General features: G+C 38.9%; 2 protein-coding genes across 4 annotated transcripts in view; both read right to left on the reverse strand.

Annotated features, from left to right (window-relative positions):
• Positions 1-213: 213 nt before the first annotated feature.
• Positions 214-8,599, reverse strand: pttg1ipa (PTTG1 interacting protein a). Its single transcript, XM_031310175.2, has 7 exons — positions 8,352-8,599; positions 7,408-7,460; positions 6,988-7,096; positions 4,329-4,431; positions 2,960-3,025; positions 2,103-2,149; positions 214-1,240 (listed from the first exon to the last, which is right to left on the reverse strand). The coding sequence occupies exons 1-7, from the start codon at positions 8,434-8,436 to the stop codon at positions 1,203-1,205; spliced, it is 501 nt and encodes a 166-aa protein (XP_031166035.1). The 5' UTR covers positions 8,437-8,599; the 3' UTR covers positions 214-1,202.
• A 402-nt stretch (positions 8,600-9,001) lies between these two features.
• The window catches only part of myo10l1 (myosin X, like 1), a 48,119-nt gene continuing 36,353 nt past the window's right edge, over positions 9,002-20,767 (reverse strand). For all 3 annotated transcript variants that reach the window (XM_031310068.2, XM_035994756.1, XM_031310069.2), the window contains exons 31-43: positions 20,304-20,446; positions 19,700-19,894; positions 19,388-19,545; positions 19,168-19,288; positions 18,598-18,746; positions 18,190-18,338; positions 17,313-17,520; positions 17,053-17,189; positions 16,179-16,302; positions 15,575-15,925; positions 13,312-13,488; positions 13,007-13,198; positions 9,002-12,451 (exon numbers count right to left, since the gene is read on the reverse strand). In XM_031310068.2, coding sequence (XP_031165928.1) covers positions 12,347-12,451; positions 13,007-13,198; positions 13,312-13,488; positions 15,575-15,925; positions 16,179-16,302; positions 17,053-17,189; positions 17,313-17,520; positions 18,190-18,338; positions 18,598-18,746; positions 19,168-19,288; positions 19,388-19,545; positions 19,700-19,894; positions 20,304-20,446 — 2,209 coding nt within the window. In that variant the 3' untranslated portion in view covers positions 9,002-12,346. The remainder of the gene's footprint in view (positions 12,452-13,006; positions 13,199-13,311; positions 13,489-15,574; positions 15,926-16,178; positions 16,303-17,052; positions 17,190-17,312; positions 17,521-18,189; positions 18,339-18,597; positions 18,747-19,167; positions 19,289-19,387; positions 19,546-19,699; positions 19,895-20,303; positions 20,447-20,767) is intronic.

Consider the following 20,767-nt stretch of genomic DNA (forward strand, 5'->3'; position numbering starts at 1 on the left):
AGATATAAAAAAAGAATCTACATCATCTATCATCACACAGCAGGTGTCAACCTTCAGCCTCTAAAGAAGTGTTTTCAGCATTGAAACTTCCTCAAGTGAGGCACTGTATACGAGAGCCACTACAGTTTTAATCAATTTACTTTCACTTTTTTATAACTCAAGATACTAAATATGAAGCAAATATGAAGCAAATATGAAGCGCCACTGAAGGAATTATGAATCCAAAATCTTTTATTGGGCTTTTGTTTTTATACAGGATATACAGGTAACCAGGTAAAATTAGACAGACATTCAACTTAAGTTAATGATTACTTCACAAATTCTGTATGCAAGGGTGAAGATTTAATTTTGACCAAACAATAACTTAAAAACAATTTCTGTCAGTGGAACATACAGCAGTATGGCCTCCTACATTCAGAATAGGAATATGTCAATTTAAAATCACACAAAGTACAAAAATACGTTATCATTTATTAAGTATATCTCTAAATCAGCAGCAACACAGAGGAGCAAAACAGATGATATCTGAAAATGTGCATATCGTTGCTCTTGGGCGAAAACATTGAATGTCCAAGACTGTTGCTTTTCAGGAAATGAAAAAAGGCTAAATTCAAAACATTTTTTGGAGCTATTTACCTTTGACAAAGTCAGACAAAATCGCCTCGTCACTGTTTAAATATTTGTGAAACCCACAGACGAAAAAGGCCAATAGCATTGATTTATGAAAAGAAATTAAAATTATGAAACATGGAGATAGGAGGTTTCTGCCCGAAAGTGACAATATGCAGAAATAATTAAGAATTATTCAGCAACCAAACTGGATTCTTTCTATACTGTACAGTTAACCTTAAGAATTAATCTAATGAATAGCAAGTAGACTGATGCTATATGAGCCACGGGATAGACTATTATAGTCTTGAAGAACATTTCTGCCTATTCTAGTGTCTATTCTAGCCTTGGATACAGCCTCTTATGTCATCACATTAAATACAACATTCCTGTTGGCTGGAAGAAGCCAGACGAGACTGCCTTAACCAAACTACTGTCACCTTTCTGAAATTGTCTTAAGTTATAGTTTACATTAATTGACACATCTCCTTTTCACAACCACTAGACATGTTGTTGATGGGTGGTTGTGTGAGAGTTCAGAGTTCAGGGAAAAACCGAAGGGTCGTGGTGTAAATCTCAGTTCACAGATCCTCTCATGCAAATTTGGAATACGGATTTTGCCCACTTAGACCTGAAGAAACATAACACAATCAGTAAAGTCGTGCATTGATTTAAAATTGTAGCTTGAGATTTTGAAGAGATGTGAAGGCCTACTTGTTTTCTTGCTGAAAGTTAGAGGAGAGGATCAGCAACATCCTCATGTCTGTCAGGTAACTATGAAGCTACCACCAGCAGCTGGTTAGCTTATCTTAGCTTAGCTTAAAGACCGGAAACAAGGGGAAACAGCTAGCCTGGCTCTGTCTGAAGGAAATAAAATCTAAAGTTCACTGAGGAGTTATACTGCATTTGTATTTAAACCAAAACCAAAGTGTAAAAATAACACATTTTAGGGACACTGTAAGGTTTCAAGGCAACCAGAGGAGACTCCAGGAAGTTACTTCACTTGACAAAGAAATCTGGTACTTAACTTCCTGTAACAGGAAGTTTTCACACTTTGTTTTTTGTACCAATCAAACAAATGAAATATAATGTCTTTAGCTTTAGAGCTGCTGGTAGGTGGACTTTGTTACTTTTGGAAAGAGCCAGGCTAGCTGTTTCCTTCTGTTTCCAGTCTTTGTGCTAACACAAATCTACACCGTAGATCTAACCGGCCTCTGGCGGTAGCTTCATACTGTTCTGTACACACATGAGAGTTGTATCACTCTTTTCATCTAACCTTGGGCAAGAAAGCAAATAAGCGCATTTTGCAAAATGTTTTTTCAATAACCTCTGTCAAGTGTAAACCAGAAAAAGATAGCTTTATCTAATTTTGCAGTTTTTAAAGCCTACATTAAGCATTTACAGAACAGAGCGAAACATATCTGCACTATGTTGGTATATGCACATGTATAAAAAAGAGAGAAAAGGGGGTGTCATCAAGTGAGAGAGCTCACCGTATTTCTTCCGGATTTCGTCATGTCTCTGTTTCATTTCTGTTCTCCTGTAGGGACAAAACATTCTCTTCTGAGCGACACAATGACTTTACAGTAATATTTTTCACACTCCTAAAAGTTATGTGGCCACCAAACCAGTTTGGGCTGGTAACAGTTTGACGTATGTGCGGTATGCTATAAAGGACAACACTGATATGGATCATGACCAAAAATTCATGGTCATGGGTGTGTCAACTGTCCTGTAGATTGTAAACCATGAGAATCTCCCACACTGAGACGGAGACCAGATGAAAGCTGTAACAGGGGAAATGTTGAAATGCACCCTAAGATGTGCATAGACCCAGGCCCTGTCAACCCTGGTTGGCTGGATTCTGGCTGTGTACATGGAAACATTAACATGGGACCAAAGTATAGCAGGAAATAAACATAAGCAGCATGGATGAGGAAGTGTGAGTTCTTTTGTTCATGAGGGAGAAAGCTCTGTGGGAAGAAACTGTTCTTATGTCGTTGATAAACCTGTAAATCTTCCACGATGGGAGAGCTTGGAGAAGACGGTGGCGGTAGAGAGAGGGGGTCGGAATGCATTTAACAGTTTAGTTAAGATGCAGCTTGGCAATCAGACTGAATTGCTTTAATGTTTTTTTGCTTTTATTGCAAATTCTAAGTCCACCTTGTGCATCTGAGTTTACTTGTGGAAATAGACGCTGTCTCTTGAAACATGTTTTTGCAAAGAGGAGCCACTGGTGGTAAACTATAGATATAGATGTATTATATACACTCACAAAAGAAGAAACCAAGTCAGGTTTGGAAACTGTGTTACATCCTAAATGTTGCATTCACAGAACATTATTTCTCACCTTTCTTCCTGCTTGGTTTTCGTCTTATTGACCTGTTTCTGGATCTTGGCCTCCGACCTCTTGGATCTGACACACAAACACAAAACCAAAGTGTGGTTATGGTTAAATAAGTCACGGGAAATGACACAGCGTGTGTTTCGAGTGCAGACACCTAAAAGAAACCACACCCAAGCTAATATTATCTTCACGATTAGAATAAAATGTCCCCACATGGTTCACACAGAACATAAATCACATCATAACATTACCTTGTGATACATTTAGCTCCAGACTTATATGAAGGAAGTCATGAGAGATTGACAAAGGCAGTCATCCTACAGTAAGTTCTTACTCTGGCCTTAACACACCAAATCCATACTTTACCACCTGTGACAATAAGCCTAATACCTGAACCTAACGAGTTCTAACCTAATACATAACCATAGCCATTTTTGTACTTACAGTATACCTAAACATAACTATCTGTAACTTTGATCTCTGACAAGCCACGGATAAGGGCACTCGGAGAGTGCAGGCCTCCGCCAAGGCATGCCCGATCTCACAATGTTACGACTTTCCCAGCTGGGAACTTGGTTTTCCCAATTATTCCAACACTACATGAATGCAACACAAACGTCCTATCTCACAATGTTAACAAAAATAAAAAATAATTTGTGTATCTGCCCTGTGATTCGAAACCGCTCCAAAATGTAATGGGTTCTTCTTTAGCCCATGCTACACCCCTCATCGTGGAAATCTGGGAAAGTAGTTTTTCCATAATCCTGCTGACAGACAAACAACCTTCTTGGCGTAAGTAACTATGTCATCATCATGCAGACTTATTTCCAAGTACAAACCACCTAGGAGATACTATTGTCCCCATTCCACTGACTAAAGAAGCTGTGTGCTACCTATGTTGATAATGTGATTAGGTTAGATATGCATATATCAGAAGGTAAGACAGATATTCATAGAAACATAAATGAACGGGGTGAGTGGTAGAGATGGGTTCAGGGGTTAACCTGCAAAACCCATAAAAGCAGACACCCAGCACAAAACCTGATATACACCAAAATAGTTTTACTATATACGTATACATTTTTTCTTCTCATGAAATGTGTGATTTTGAAAGAATTCTTATTTAAATGCACTTTCAAGAATTTGTTTGTTATAGTTATTGTAAGTGTGTATATTACTTTATTCATGCCTAATGTCTAATGCCAAATGCTAGAAATGAGACATTTTACAGTAAATAGTCATTTAGCAACAAGACATAAGTATTGTCTAAGCTTTTCCCTCTATTGAAAGTGAATTATATAAGTACTCTATAAATACAGTTGAAAATTCCTTATAGAGCAATAGGGTCATTCATAGCTCACTGCACACTTACCCAAAGTTCTCACACTTGCAGCAACAGAACAAGCAGACCAGGAAGGCGATGATGATAATTCCACCGAGCACTGCCAAGGTGATTATCAACGTCTGAAAGTTCACTACAGACCAAGACAGAGAAACACAATGACAAAGTTATGGAGGAATTCACAGTCAAAGATCTACCTTCATGATAGAAAAAAAAAATTCTACCTTTTCTTTTCTTGCTTTTTTACCTGACATAAATCACTGTAATCATTCTAATCGTTCTACATATATTGCAAGGTGACTACAACTGACCACAGCGCTCTTAACCACTTGTAATGTTGCTTGATTGTAATGTTATTTTTTAGACTGGAGACATTAACGTCAGTCTAGTGAAAGACACAAGTATAAGTCCTGGATTCGGCTTTCAGAAGTAAAAGGAAATATGTGAAGTAAAATGTACATTACAAAAGTTTAAGTGAAGAATGTTTAGGCTAATTATATTATGTCTTAATGTGTAAGCAGCATTTTGCTGCAGTTTGACCTCAATGTATTTGCCAAGGCTAATGTGTTTATGATCTTGGATGGTTTAATTGGTAACAAAGCCGTAAGGGAGGATATTGACCATATGAAGCACCATAGATGTGTCTCTTAAATATATTTGATTGTATTCAACGGGGGTCTGGGACCCTTAGGGGGTCCTTAGAGTTACAGCAGGGGGGCCACCAAATTATTGTTTGATAATTTTTCAGAACGTTTTTTTTTTTCATTTTTTTTTTATTGAAATGTCTAAAAAATATACATTAAGATGAATCCAACATATTATTGGCAAAGATAAATCAGCCTTTTTGTGAAAAAACAAATTCCAAAATTGATGATAGACTTACTGGCCTATAGGTAAGCTAGCCACTAAGGTAGCCATCCATGGATACAGTTAAGCTTAAGGATTCACTGTGCCACATGTATTAAAGCATGATGTATAAATATATGAATATTAATTTAATAGTTAAGTATTATGCACCATAAAAAGCTATGTGTAAAGGCATTAGGCCGCCCTAGACATTATTGTAGGCCCAGTTTAATATACAACTCAATTTTATACAATATTAGTAGGTGGTCCCTGCTTCGTCTCTCTTTCCGCTCTAGGTCCTTAGCCTAAAAACGTTAAGGACCCCTGTATTTGACCATTGTGAGCAATGTCTAACTATTGCCATTATTGTACTTGCACTATATATGTTGCCTAATATAACGGGTCCACATGTCTATATAGCATATATCTTAGCATATTCATACTGTACTGTATATAACATATTATTACCCCTTACTGTTTATTATCCATATACATATGTACATTACTCACTCACACGCTTTACTGCTTTTTGCACTTCTGGTTCAGTGCTAAACTGTATTTCGTAGTCTCAGTACTTGTACTCTGTGCAATGACAATAAAATGGAAGAATATGTATTATATCATAATATATATTGATATTGTAATATAAAATTACATATATTGTGATAGACGATTTTAGCCACCACTACAAAGCGTGATACTACAGGTTGTCCTGATTTGATAAAGTGGAGGATGAGGTGTATTGGCAAAAAGAGAATGCATCGTTTTTTAAAGTTGGTTTATCGTTTAAACAATGATTAGGTCGTTTCAGCAGTGAGAGTCAACTGTTAATGTAGCACAAAGAAGAAGTGCTGTTGATTTGGTTCCCTGTAGAACAGAATGGAACTCAGAAACCAATCAGTAAATCTGTAGCCATGGTATACATTATGAGCATATCTTAAGTTTTTTGTGTAAATTGCATGTATGTAAGTACTGTATATCTTACAGCCATTGGAGAAGAGCTGAAATGATTAGTCGATTAATTGATAAGTCAATTGACAAAAAATTCAGCAACTATTATTTTTAAATGGATTAATAATTTAATTCATTTACAAAGCAAAAACACCAAAAAAACTCATTGATTTCAGCATCTCAAATGTGATGTGCTGCTTTTTTCTGTTTTATATCATTTTAAATTGATTCTCTTTGTGTTATGGGTTCCCTTAACCTTACCTAACCCTAACCCATCAGAAAAATAGCTGAGTAACCTGTGACATTTAGTGGAGCACAAAAGTGGAAACATTCAAATAACGTACCCCAAAACTGTGCTTAATTAATACACTGATGTAGCCATCCACAGATACAGTTAATCCTAAGGATTCACTGTGCCACATGTATGTTTAACATTAAAACATGATTTATAAAATCATGCCAACAATTCATATTTTAATAGCTTAGTATTCTATGCACTAAAAATGTATGTATAAAGGCTTTAGGCTGCTCTACACTTTATTGTAGGCCCAGTCTAATATGCGACTTAATTTTATACAACATATGTAGTAGGGGGTTCCTGCTCCATCTCTTTTTCAGTTAAGGGGTCCTTGGTTTAAAAAACGTTGAAGACCCCTGCCTTAAATGAACAATGAAAAATGTTAATTGAACTCATTGAAGTTGTGGTGGGGGTGTCTTTTTATTTTATTTAATGTAATTCTGTTTATCTTGCCCTGAGTTTTTAGTCTTTGTATAAGCTTTTATCTTCCAACCTCTCCTGCACAAGCTTTTGTCTTCTTTAAATGCACATTTGAGTAGTTGAGTATACGTAGATAAAAGTTTGATTGTGTGTGTTGTGTGTGCACTCTCTTACTCCAGCAGAGCCCCCAGCGGGCTTCATTCAGTGGACAGAGGGCATGGGGTGGAAGGATGGTCCTCCCTGGATACGTGACACACGCCTTGGTTGTGAGACACCACAAGCACTGTAAAAAAAATACCAAAGCACATACTGACCTCTTTATTATTCGAACAAACAATGAATTGTTAGGTACTTAGGGCAATTGTAGCATACACAAAAAGTTGAAAATGGAGGAGGAGGGTGGGAATGCATGACAGATCAGTTATTACTCAAACCAGTCTAACAGGTGTGGAGGTGGAGGAAGAGCCATTGGCTATGGTTCCGCCACCCAGCACACTTAGTTTTCCATCACACACACACACACACACACACACACACACACGCGGAATGAAATCAGACCAGCAGAAACAAAAGATTTTCTCCCCCACAACTTACCGTCACATTGCTCAGACATTCCTCGCAGCTTGTCCCGTTCTTTGCCTCACACACTGTAGGGGGGGAAGTCAGTTTAGTTGAAACACCCAAAATAATCCACAGAAAGTACATAAGGGAGTAAATTCTATCAACATGATTGTGGAGGTACAAACATTTTGCCTCAGGAGAGAAATTCCTCTAATATTATCTGAAAATATGAGAAGCAGATTAAAGGAGGCCTGTGCTCCCTGTGGTTTTTGTAACTACTGTTAATCCTTCTGGGCCATTTTCCATGGAGACAAAGCACAGTAAACACACACACGCAGGTTTCTGAACAGTCATGTTATTATCAGCAGACTACACAGGACAAGAGCTGGGTTTGTATTTGTTTCTGTAAAATTGAGGTGTAAACAAAAGTCTCATTCTCATGTGGTTGGTTTGTTAGTGGCTACTCCTGCTGGTTTCTTACTCAAAAAAAACCTGAGGGGGGGTTGTGAACTGAAAACTCGTTGTTCCTGCTGAGAGGTTTCAACAATACACAAAGATATGTTCCTGGCAGAGGCACAATTATATCAATGCAATCACTGTTGATCTTGTTTTCATGTGTCTCTTATAAGCGGAAACATAGCCTCTACCTTTCTTAATTATTTTATGAGAAATGATCTTCAAAAAAAAATAAAATACAAACAAAGGAAGCTCAAATAAAGATGTTGGTTGCTTATTGTCCTGTTCTATTTCCATTGTTCAACAGAAAGTGTAAGACCCCAAGAGAGCTGTGTCTGTCTGATGTCATACAAAGAGAAAAATGATTGGCCAAAGAAAAGCCTCAATAAGTCAGGTGTGGATTTTTATCTATTTGTATGTATTTACATTTTACCTAAGACCTCGTAAAAATAACGAGGCAGCTAAAGGCGATTAAATCAAATGGAGAGCACAGAGCAGCCATTAATGATTCTTACTCCTACCTTTGCCAGGTGAGGAAGACTGAGCGATAACTGTCGCCAAACCGAAGAGAAGCAGGAGAGCAGCGAGAAAAATCCGTGAATCCATCGCCACACCACTGAGAAAAGATTATTCCAGATGTTAATCCTCAGACTTTTCGTCCGAGAAGATTTGAAAAACCTGTGAGCGCAAAAACAGGAAATGTTTTGGCTGCTGAAACTCAAGAAGTGAACCTACCGAGAAGGAGCCAAACGCTGAATCCTGACGCACGCTCGTTACGCACCAACGACGCAACGACAAAGGAAAGGAATGCGTGTGTGCGCCACTGTGTGCAGGTTTTCCTTGGATGCAGTAGTACTCTTCTACAATTTCTAAGCAGCATTTTACTAGTTTCGCTAGTTTTAACACTTTATAGCCTACAGTCAGGTAGTGGGTTCATAAGATTTGGGACTTTTCTCTAACCTTTGCTCTTTTTTGTGTGAAATAGGCCTATTGAATAATTTGAACTTAATGTTGCTGTTGCTCTCTGAAATGTAGTGGAAGTATAATGTAGTATAAAATGGAAATAAAAATGGAGTACAAGTATCTTAAAATTGTACTTAAGTAACTACAGTGCTTAAATACATTTCCTTAGTTACTTTCCGTTATATAAATTCACACAGACAACATAAAATAGAGGACAATAATTCCAATAATTTATTAAAGCATAATTTTGTAAAGCCAGTTACAAATAATAAAGAACAACACACATATCTCTCTCTTTCTCTTTTCTTTTTTTTATAACAAGCACAATGTTTTACTATAATGTTAATGATGATAACAGGCATAACATAAGATAAGAATGGGCCCCACTCTGGCCGCCTGCGGCTGATAACAGGACCCTTTGTGATGAAGTTGCCCTTGGAAACTGATTTGTGATCAGAAATCTAACTTCAATTTATTGTTCTCTTTAGCAAAAGACACTGATCACATTCAGCAACTATGGGGCAACTCCTCCATACTCAGTGTAATATCAGTAACAGACAGAACCATGTAGAATAACCAGAACAGACAGCTCCAGGTTCCTCCTTAATTATGGCTTATGGGTTCTCTGGTTCTCCTCTCATTATAGTTAAAACTAAAATAACCAAAAGTTCAAATAGGAACCTGTGAGTGAGTTCTGCTTATTCTAACTCTATAGGCAGGATCCCAATGGGCTGATCGTATGCAGCCAGGGCTGTAGCTTCCATTGAGGACACTGAGCTCAAGTCTTTGGGGATTTATTTTTTGGCATTTTGGGGCATTTTAGCAAAGGTGGTAAGGGAGTTTAAATTCTACAATGGAAAAGGTGTATTTGGTAGGCTACACCAAATATTTTTTTTAAATGTGAATACCTGCGGGCCAAATAAATAAATACTTTGCCATTTCCTTTAACAGAATGTTATTCCAGGTAATGTGCGGTAGGTCTGAAACAGCATTAAGACCATGTTGGAAATTAAATCCTTAACCATATCCATAACTGAATCTTAAGAAGATAAAATGTGAAAAATCTCAAATTAAGATATAGTTTTTTGGTGGCTGATCTAATTGTCAATAGTGGTTGGGTTGGGGGGTTGAAGGTCATGTTCTCATGACCTCAGTATTTCTAAATGCTACAGCCCTGAAGTTGGCCCTCCAGATAGACAACAGACAATTTCACCTTAACTTTACTTAAATATCTGGCAAACCATAACTGTTTTCACGGCAAATGTTGACACAGAAACTAGTTTAGAAACTTCAGCTAAACCAAATTAGACAATTAATTGGATCGTGTTTGGATATGAGACAGTATTTTTCAGTGTTATTTAAGTATTCCCCCTGGATATTTGATGCAGGGTGTGTTATGGATGCTTTGATCTACCTGCAGTGCCACAGAGTCAGGTGACAGAACAGTGACTTCACTTAAGTCCAAACACACACACACACACACACACACACACACACACACACACACACACAGCAGAGATAACTGTCAGCATACACAAAGCAGTGATGACTGTCAGCATACCAAGTGCACAATTAAAACCATCTCTGAGCTCATATCCTCACAGCGTCTTACCTGTTCCTCTTACACTGAGACTGAAACATTCCAATATATATTTAATACATTATCCTCCACACCTTGTGATACATACAGCACAATAATAATTAAATAACCCCTAACCCTAACATTACCATGCTTTTCCCTTTAACTCACAATCACGACACCATTCTTTGCAAAGGTCATGTAAATATACGTCTTATTTCCAAGGAATACACTCATTATAATCACTTCTCATTTCTTATTTCCCTTTTCGTTTCCAACTGTTACATCATAAATACACACACACACACACACACACACACACACACACACACACAGCAGCAGCATTCCAGACACAGCACTTCAGGGTGGTTAAGATAGCAGAGGGCATACAGTACAGTAACAATAGTATCAGTAATAAAAATCACATGTTCATAAACAGGTTGGGAAACACAGACAAACTGGAGCTCTTATGCATTATTGTCCAAGTCACTGATCTCATAAAAGAAATAAAGTGAGAATAGCATGAGAAGACAAGGATATATAATATTGTATGGCTCCAATTAATGCTGCAGAGTGAGTCCCACAGATAACAACAAAGATAAAATCATCAAAACACTGTGGAAACATGATCGCCACAGCAGCCAGTCTCATTATGGTCTGTGTTTTCACTATTTGTTTCTCTGTGAGTCACATTAATGGCACAGCCAGTGAATGATGTACAGTGTTGGCATCATATTCGGACATACAGAGGTCATTAACACCATTCACTTGCATGTATTTTACACGAGAGGTGTTACAATGCATTTAGTATGACATCTATATACTGTACAGTGCAGTGGCATTCAATAATACCTCTTATAATGTGTGATATACAGTACAAAACAATACATGTTGGTTCAGTTTATGTGTACATGTATGTGAATAAACAGTAGATATATGTAGTTTGTGTTATGTAGACATAGATAGGGAAATGTTTTGTCTCATACTATTCTGGTTGAAATTGTTCTCCTTGTAGGGCAGAGTGAGGCTGTTATCCATGCATTGGCTATCCATGTCAAGTTAAGCATGATCAGAGAGCCTCCAAAGCAAAACCTCTACTCTTTCTTCCCAAGAATATCTATTTGATATTGTTCAGAAATATTTAAAGCCACTTCCTTTGGCTGTGTTTTCTTCTTGTGGCCACACGGTGGCACTGACGAGGGAGTGAGTGAACACTATGTCGGGCAGGGAGCTTATTTTTTTTCCCTTTAATAGCCCTGAAGAAGAATCATCATTGAGTCCTTTTTCTCAAATCGCAAACAGATGCGATATAGCTGATGTGAAAGATAAACGACAGAAGGAGAACGACAGAGAGAAAGCAAACAAGAATTTACCATAATAACGTAATCCCAACAGCAAACAAAGATGCAACAGCAGTGAGGACATGTGAAGAGAAAGAGAGAGAGAGAGAGAGACTCTGGAATTGGAGGAGTGAGAAGGAAACAGATTTAACTGAGAAAGTGTGGCTTTCTTCTGTCTGGCAGTGCACTGGGAGATCAGCGGGAGGGGTAGGGGGGGGCAGCCTAGGACTGGGTGGCTGAGTTGTGCTTGTTATTACTGAAATTTGTCCAGAAAGGGAAGACGGAGAGAAGTTTGGAGTGTGCTTGAACATCTACATGCAGGACTACAACTGGCGGGTTATGTTTTTGAAAAGGACCATCCCAAAATACATGTTGTTTTCTTTGTCATGCACATTTTAAATAGATCCCTTATCCCCCTATCCCAAGCGAGACCCAGGCCAGTAGAGTGTGCGTTTGGCTTCTGTGTCCACTTCTATCGTGCTTTACCCCATTCGACCATCCACCACTCTTGGTTCAACCTTGAAGAATAGCTGGTTGGTGTGACAGCCTCCATAAAAACCAACCAACCAATGCACTGGGGCCGAGGCATCTGTTGCCACTGGATGAACCGAGGGCTCTGACTGGTTTGTGGCAATCACCTGACCCAGGAACTGGTTATGCTGGTCATTGACATGGTGCTGCAGCGTTTCTTCACCACCATGTTAATGTAGGCCCTCATGATCTTGGTGATCTCCCCAACCTAAAGAGAGGGAAAACAAAGTGTTGGGTTAATAATGTATGTGTCCCAATCTGGATGTGTTTAAGTGATTAGTTTTTGGCAAAATTAAAGAGGTATTGCTATTGCATGTCCATAAAAGGGGACTCAGAAGAGACAATAAAAAAAAAAAAGTATGGTCAAAATCAAAGCAGCAGAGGCCAAGATATTTTGACTTTTAGGGCCTAGAAAAGAAGTGGGCTAAGCAGGCAAATATAAAAGTCCTCCCCAGTATGAAAAATATAAAATAACGGTATAATCATAAAATAACATTGTGATGGTCATTTTTAAAAACTTTAAATGACGGCACTCTGACTTACAACCAACAACTTATTGATTTTATTTAAATGGGCAAATTTCCCAGTCGGATCCCAATCAGGTCAAAAAAGAAATTCTATTTTCCAACATTTTATCGACCAAACAATCAATCATGAAAGTATATAATAAGTAATAATGTGTGGTTTCAGGTCTTAAGAGGATAAAGAAAAAAATGAAAAAAATAAAGAAATAAAAGGTAAACAATGAACAATGAGCTCTCACCAGTGGCGTCTCAAAGTACATCTCCCTCTCATCCACGATGATCTTGTAGGTGCAGGGTTGTGACGCCCCAAAGAAGGTGATGTGTTCATACTGGAAGGTCTCCAGTGGCTTAGGTTCACCCCGTTTATATACTGATACATTGTCAGCACTCACACTCAGCCACAGATCATGAGGGAAACCACCCTCTTTACACTACAGAGACGAAGGGAACAAAGGAGAAGAGAAAAGAAGAGGTTACTTGTCAGGGATTTTGTGGTTTTTGCAGAAATTCCTGTAATTCATAATTTCCTCTACTCTTTCCTCACCTCCACATCAAACAGAGTAGATCCATATCCAGGCCACTCCTTGATAATGCTCATGTATTTAAGCATGGCCTGATGCTGAGGCATGCCCTGCAGCCGGGTCCACTTCTCCAGAACACTGGTCCGTGTGGCGGATGTCTCCTCCTTCACCCACATCTCCAGCATCTGCTCCTCCTCCACCTGCAACGACACCAGTCAGCCAATCAATGAAGAACACTATCAATCATTCAGTCAGTCAATCAGAAAGCAATCCAGTTTGTTGGGAAGTCCATCTGTCATTTAGTAAACCTGAACTAGGCTTGAGGCAATTCAGCAGAATCCATCACGTCACACATGTCACAGTAACTGGGAAAAGACAGCTCCTGGACTACGTATCACAACACAGACATGACAAATTCAGAATAAATATTTCCCTGTGGAGTGCTGTAAAATTATGGATTACATATTTAATGACTGTCTAATTCACTAAGACGCCCTGAGCCTCCACAAAGTCTTACTCAAGGAGACGGCTTGGCTAAGAGACAGTAAAACATATTGTTCATTCAACTTTTTAAGTTGTACTATTAAGTGAACTGTATGAAATAGTAAGACTTAAGGACTACCTTTAGCTAATGTTAATCAATACACACAAAAAAATAGTCACATTGTTAATGCATCAATATTTTTGCTGAGGGAGTATGTTTGAAGAATTCATCTTTATTTAATTTAAATTAAATTTTTTATTTAACAATTGTTTTGTTTGTTCTTTTTTTTCACTTAGATTTTTATTATAAAACTCACACAGACAATCCACGATCAAAATAATACAGTAAACAAAAAAACTAAAAACAAACAATACAATTCTACAATTTCTAGCAGTTCATCTTTTCTTCTCGTGTCTTCATCTAAATCATTTGTTTCTGTCCATATTCCTCGTCGCTGGTTTTGGTTCTGAATATTGTCTTTTTCTCCCACTTTTCTTCAAGCTGTGCTTGTTGTAGTCTCAGGCGGTGTGTCAGTTTCTCCATCATATAGATTTCTTCTACTATACTTATCCATTCTTCCTTACGAGGAGGATCCACCTTACCCCATTTCCTTGTTATAGTTTTCTTACTAGCTATCAGTAGTATTTTAACCAAATATTTGTCTCTCATTCTTACACTGTCTTTAGTAGAATTAAAATTACAGAGGTACAGTACCGTGTAGCTCATAGGAATATCGTACCCTAGTATCTTTTGTATAGTTTTGTGTACAATTCTCCAAAACTTCAGTGTTTTGTGACATTTCCAGAATATGTGTGAATGGTCTGCATCCTTTACTCCACACTCTCTCCAACATGTTAAATTTATGCTTTTATACTTACTCTTGACCTTGGGCATAATAAAAAAACAGATCAGATTTTTCCAAAGGAACTCCCTCCATATCCGCGAATTGGTGGTTGTCTGATGTGTTTTACACGTCTTGCCAATCATCATCCGAAATGTTCGTGTTAACCTCTGATTCCCATTTTTCTTTTATATATTTAGTTGTGTGTTTATTTGTCATCAATATTTGATATAAAGCAGATTCTTTTTTTCTAATCTGTATTCCTTTGTATGTATTAATTATAATTTGGATCACACAATTCACTTCCATGGAGGGATCTATCTTGATTTCTTTTTTTATAATAGTCTCTTAGTTGTAGGTACCTGTAGAATTCATGTTTATCCAAACCATATTTATCTTTCATGTTTTGGAAACTCTCCAGCTCCCCATCCTTCTATACAGTACACCATGCCGTGACTCCCTTGTCTACCCACTGTTTGAATCCTTTATCATATTCAGCTGCTTTAAAATTACTTTACTGTTTACTGTCAAATGCCACCCATTTCAGCACTTTTGTTTCTTTCTTTATCCTATAATTTTTTATCACTCTGAACCGTAATTCCAGTGTAAACGTTCTAATTGAATCCATATCATTTTTAATCCTTTTGTATATTTCTTGGTCTCCAATAATGCTCTGGATTGGATATTTTCCAAACTCTTTTTCCATGTCCTTCCACTTAGCTGTGTAATCTGGCATACACCATCATATAATATGCCTAAATTGGGCAGCATAAAAGTATTTGTTTGTTCTTTTAAGTAACATTTTTAACAATTTTTTTTTAAATGTTAAAGATGCTATCTTTTTTTAAAGGACCAAAAGTGATTTATATGTAACATTTTTTCTGACCGTTTTTGATTGCATGCAGGTGTAATATCAAGTGCATTGCAGTAAATGGGCTAAAACTCTACTTCCACCACTGACCTTCTGTTTCTTCAGTGACCCAGTCTTGAAGCTTCTCCTCAGGGTGCCGTCCAGGAAGCTCGGGGTCCTTCGTTTCTCTGCCCCGACCCCGACACCTCCCTGTCCTCCTGCTATTCCCTTCCCATCTCCTGCTCCTACTCCAGCTCCTCCGGCTCCACCTGCCGTCCCCACGCCCGGTTTGGTGGAGTGAATGATGCGATTGCGGAGACGTCCAATTGGATAAACGGTTCCCAGGCTCCACCCAGCCCGACCTGCCCCGTCGCCGTGGAGATACTGGAGACGTAAAGCAGCCAGGTGCTGCAAAGTCTCCTCTGAAGCCGGGAAGTGACCGCTTATCAAAGACTCGTGAGCCTGAGAGAGTATGACAGCAAGAGACAACAAAACTATCATACAGGCTTTTATTTGTTCATTTTGCAGCAGTGCAGGAGTAACATAAGTACCCTAATACATTGATTTAATAACATTACTTAAAAAAAAGAATTTCAATAAGTAGTTTATTTAAGAATGGCAGGGGAGACTACATGCCAAAAAGACAGATTAATGTATATTATTTTGAATTCAATTTAGAGACGTGATAATAATAAAGTTGTGTCCAACAGCTCACCTGCTCAAACATAAAAGCAAACTCCACTCCTTCTTTTGGCATGCTCTCTACATCCAAGAAGCAGTAGAGCTTGAAGTAGAGTTTCCATTCTCCTTCCTCCTCCTCTTCTTCGCTGCCTGCCAGTCTGGAAAAATACAGTAGACGTAGACGGTTAAGTAACCACAGATCAAAACAATCCCAACATACTGTTAATGTTAGGGAAAACTCAGCAGCAGCTCAACTCTGGATACATGAAGAATGTTCGGGAGACTTTGATGATTTACACAGAAGCATCTAATGAAATCTTGATTGAGGAAATTTAGGATTAAGAAGTACAGTTTAACCACAGTGTAGTGCCATCCCAACTCTGTGTAATTCCATGAGGTATTCATCTCCTGCTGAAGCTGTCAAGTTTGGGCTATGCAAAGATATTAATAACGCCATAACATAGGCGCCGCAAAGACAGATAATCACCTAAATCTTGTTGTATTGCAAGACCAGTTTATCTCTCTCCGGGGAAAGGCTATCTGCGCGTGTATGTGTTTTTCAGTAAGGTGTGTGTGGCCCCCAAGCTGACCATCAAAGGAGATGGTCCCGGAACACAACATTACCTTATCATGCAGCTGCTTCGACTCCCTCAACTTCTAGAGACAGACATAAATTCATACTTGAACGCAGGACAGGTTTAGTGATGGAGTATGGCCAACCCCTGAGCTGTGACGTAGGAGTGGCCTGGTGTTACCTACGTTTTCCCCTTGTCTCATCTTACCAACAACATGGTGTTTCTGGAAATTCCACCACAGTTAACAGCAAAACTAACCAGTTGGAAGTCACTCTAAATCAGTACTAGATGACAATCAAGGCCACCAAACAACAACGGCAGCGGTATACATGCCTTTCGAACTTGGCCAGAACATCAGCCACAATCACTCTGCTCTCCAAAGCTCGGTCTGTGCAGGCGTTGTGTTCAAACAGAGAAAACAGGTTCTTGCTCTCTTCCATGGCCAAACCTCTGATCAGCTTCTCCACAACCTGCAGCAGCAACAGCAAAACACTGACCAGTTTGTAACAGCACACTGTAATTCAACTATCTTGAAATGGGCCTTAAAATGAGATTTGTTTGACTGAGAGGATGGTCATGTGTCATGTGCGCACCTCTCCAGCTGTGGTGTGTGAATTGATTGAGATCTTGCAGGAGCCTCCTCCGTGGCAGTAGACGGTGGTGCTCATCTCCTGTCTCACCAGCAGGGCGGCGATCTCCTCCTGAGAGGGAACAAACTCACGAGTCTTGGTCTTCTTCAGGGATTCCCCAATGAAACTGGCGTAACGCTCGATCTCGGTGCCGGGATAACGCTCTCGTACCCTGAAACAGATCACATTTATTACACATTTATTCCATGAATGATATATAAAGTATAGATAAAGTATATATATACAGTGCTGCTCATAAGTATTCATACCCATGGTCAAGTTGACTAAAAAGAGGAATAAAAAAATCATCTTTTGGAAATTGATCTTAATGCCTTAATTAAAAAAATGAGGAAAAATTCGACCTTTTAAGGACACCAATTTTTTTTGTGAATTAATAATGTATTGTAAATAAATAAATGTTCTTCCTTAAAATACAGGGGCCATAATTATACATACCCCTATGTTAAATTCCCATAGAGGAAGGCAGATTTTTTATTTTTAAAGGCCAGTTATTTCATGGATTTCAAGTTCCCTTGGCCTTTGGAATTAAAGTAGCCCCACATCATCACATACCCTTCACCATAACTAGAGATTGGCATGGTTTTATTTCAGTTAGCCTAATAGCTGGTTTGATTTGCATTGATATGGATCTTATCTCAGATCCATATCCATATATATATATATATATATATATATATATATATATATATATATATATATGTATAAATCCATAATGCACACACACACAGACAAACACACACAAACACACACACACACACACACACACACACACACACACACACACACACACACACACACACACACACACACATACACACACCTCTTGAGGTGGAAGCGGAGGTATCTGAGAATGACTCGACTGGGTAGGAAGGTGCAGCTCATGCAGGTGAGCAGATGCCAGTGTGCCCGGTTGGCTGGGCTGTTAGGCTGAGGCACATGATTGGTCTGCTTGATCACCTGACAATATACCTGAAGAACCGAAATATGGAGGAGAAATTTGAGAAATGTGAAGTTTAAATCAACATTTTATGGCAAACAGACATGTCAGACTTCTGCAGAAACCTTATGTTCTTGTGTTGTGGTGGAAAAAGCACTGAGACAACTCGTCTCTGCTGTTTTTCCTATGTGTATTTGAACAACTTAAGCTTTTATAAAGCTTACACTGTTTTAAAACTTTATAAATTAAGCCATTTTCCGTTGAGAATAGAGAAGAAGGTAAATAAAGTACCTCATCCCTGAGAGGGCGCAGGTCCTGGCAGGTCTGCAGGATGCCCTGAATGATGGGCACCGTGTCCGCCAGCGTCTCCATCTCCTGCAGTGAGTTGAAAACTCGCACTGCCTCATCCTGCAGACTGGCATAGCCCTGCTGCCTTTGTACTGCACACAGACAAAGATAAAAAAGAAGAAGAAAAAAGGTGAACAAAGACAAAAGAAGACGAAGAAAAAACAACATGTAGCTTATCAGCAATAACAATGACACCAGAGGATCATTGTGATGTTTTAGAGGTTTAGAGTTATTCAAAAATAATATGGGACAGATGGGAACTGATAATTAGCCACTTATTTATGAAAGTCTGCGAAGTGTTCTAGGTCTGCTTGCAGAAGCAATAGTTATCGTTTCATTATATGAGCGCATAGAGACTATAGTTAAAGTGGGTTTAGCCTGCAGAGGGCAGTAAAATGTATGGAAGCTTTTAATGCACACAAATTGTGAAAGCAGAAGGAGAAGACAAGGAAGCAACAGAAGAAGAAAAGTTGTTTTTAGGGTTTTAGGTTGCTGAGGTGGAGTTTTACTTACGGCTGGTGACCTCTCCGTAAGGGAGCGGCAGTAGAGGGGAGTGCAGAGGATGCTGAGTGTATCTGAGGATGGGGTTCCTCCTGTACATCTGCTCCACAATGTCTGGGTTCACACTGTTCTCCTGAGAGGTCAAAGGTCAAATTCAACTTAGGAGTGAGTGTGTGTTGATGGATTTCAAATGGCTATATTTTAGATGTAAAACATTGCACACGTGTTTTACCTTGATGTCTCTGATGAGCTGCAGAGTCGGGGTTTCTATGGGGGTCTTGCTGTCTATGACCCCCTGTATGGCAGCTGTCCACCTCATGGCCTCGTTCAGCATCTTGGTGTAGAGGCGGTAAGAATGCTTCCTCCCGTACACGATGATGTTCCAGTAACCTGTAAAAACAGGACTCAGTCAGCAAGCTTAATACATTCCTACATAAATGTTAAAACCAGAATTATCTATTTACATGTAGCTTCAAGCCTCCTATGTCTAATCCCGGATTAAACCTGCCCTTTCTGCCTTTTCCTTCCCTTTCCCTTTTCCCACCTGTCTCCCTGTGGACGCGTTCATCTGGCTGAATGACGGAGCAGAGGGAGTTTAGGACCAGAGTTCCCATCTTGGAGGAGCTTCGCTCTGAGCTCTTGTAGTAATCCAGGGAGTTGTGGGTCAAAACAAACCAGCGCTTCTTCAGCTTCAGGGAGGTGCTCTTAGCGTTCGTCTTCATCTCCTTTTGGAGCCAGCCTTAAAGGTGAAGAGGCAGGGAGAGAGTAGGGGAGGGAAAGTGAAGGAATTTGTACAGGAACAGCAGAGTTATGCAATGGTTCAATGTCATCATTTATCCCGAAGTCTATTTGTACAGTGTGACAAACTCTCATATTGAGATATTGTTAGCCAACATCTGTCACAATATGATGTCTTCTCTACTTGAGAACATATGTTTGAAAACTTATAAAAAAAGCTTATGAAAAATCTTACATAAACATAGTCTCATTTATGATATTATAATGGTAAGTATATCTTCTGTAAACAGACTTCCTATCTCTTCTAAGGCCGTGACACACAATGTAAAACCCCAATTATCACCATCTGTACCTTACTCTATGTTACATGGCTTATAATGATGAAAAAAAATGATGATTTGAGTTCTCACCTCTGACAAGGAACTCCTGGCCGTCTATCCTGGCATCTCCTTTGGGTTTCTGCAGCAGACTGATCCAGTGATGCATCTCCTCCGGTGTGTCACTGTTGCAGTGGATCACACGGTTGGCCGTAATAATGACAAAAGAGTTGGGCCTGCAAAAGTCAAAAGATAGACTTTTAAAATACAAAAATCCACCTTAAGATACTTATTGATTCTTAAGGGTTGTATAAATAAGATGGACAGTGATTGCATATTAGGTTTTCCAGGTAAGAGGAACAAAGAGATGACAGGTCTGTTGTTAAATTTTGAAATGCAAGCTAGAGTTGCATTGCATCATGGTCTACTGACACTACACTCAGTGGATAGATGATAGATTTCCATTCATGCTTTGAGAACGTGAGAAATGGCAAAAGTGTTCATAAAGAGCTTTTCTCTTTCTTTCATTTGGAGGAACTGACACCAAAATCAAAGTT

Source organism: Sander lucioperca, chromosome 18 (assembly GCF_008315115.2).
Source record: "Sander lucioperca isolate FBNREF2018 chromosome 18, SLUC_FBN_1.2, whole genome shotgun sequence".
Classification (NCBI taxonomy): domain Eukaryota; kingdom Metazoa; phylum Chordata; class Actinopteri; order Perciformes; family Percidae; genus Sander; species Sander lucioperca.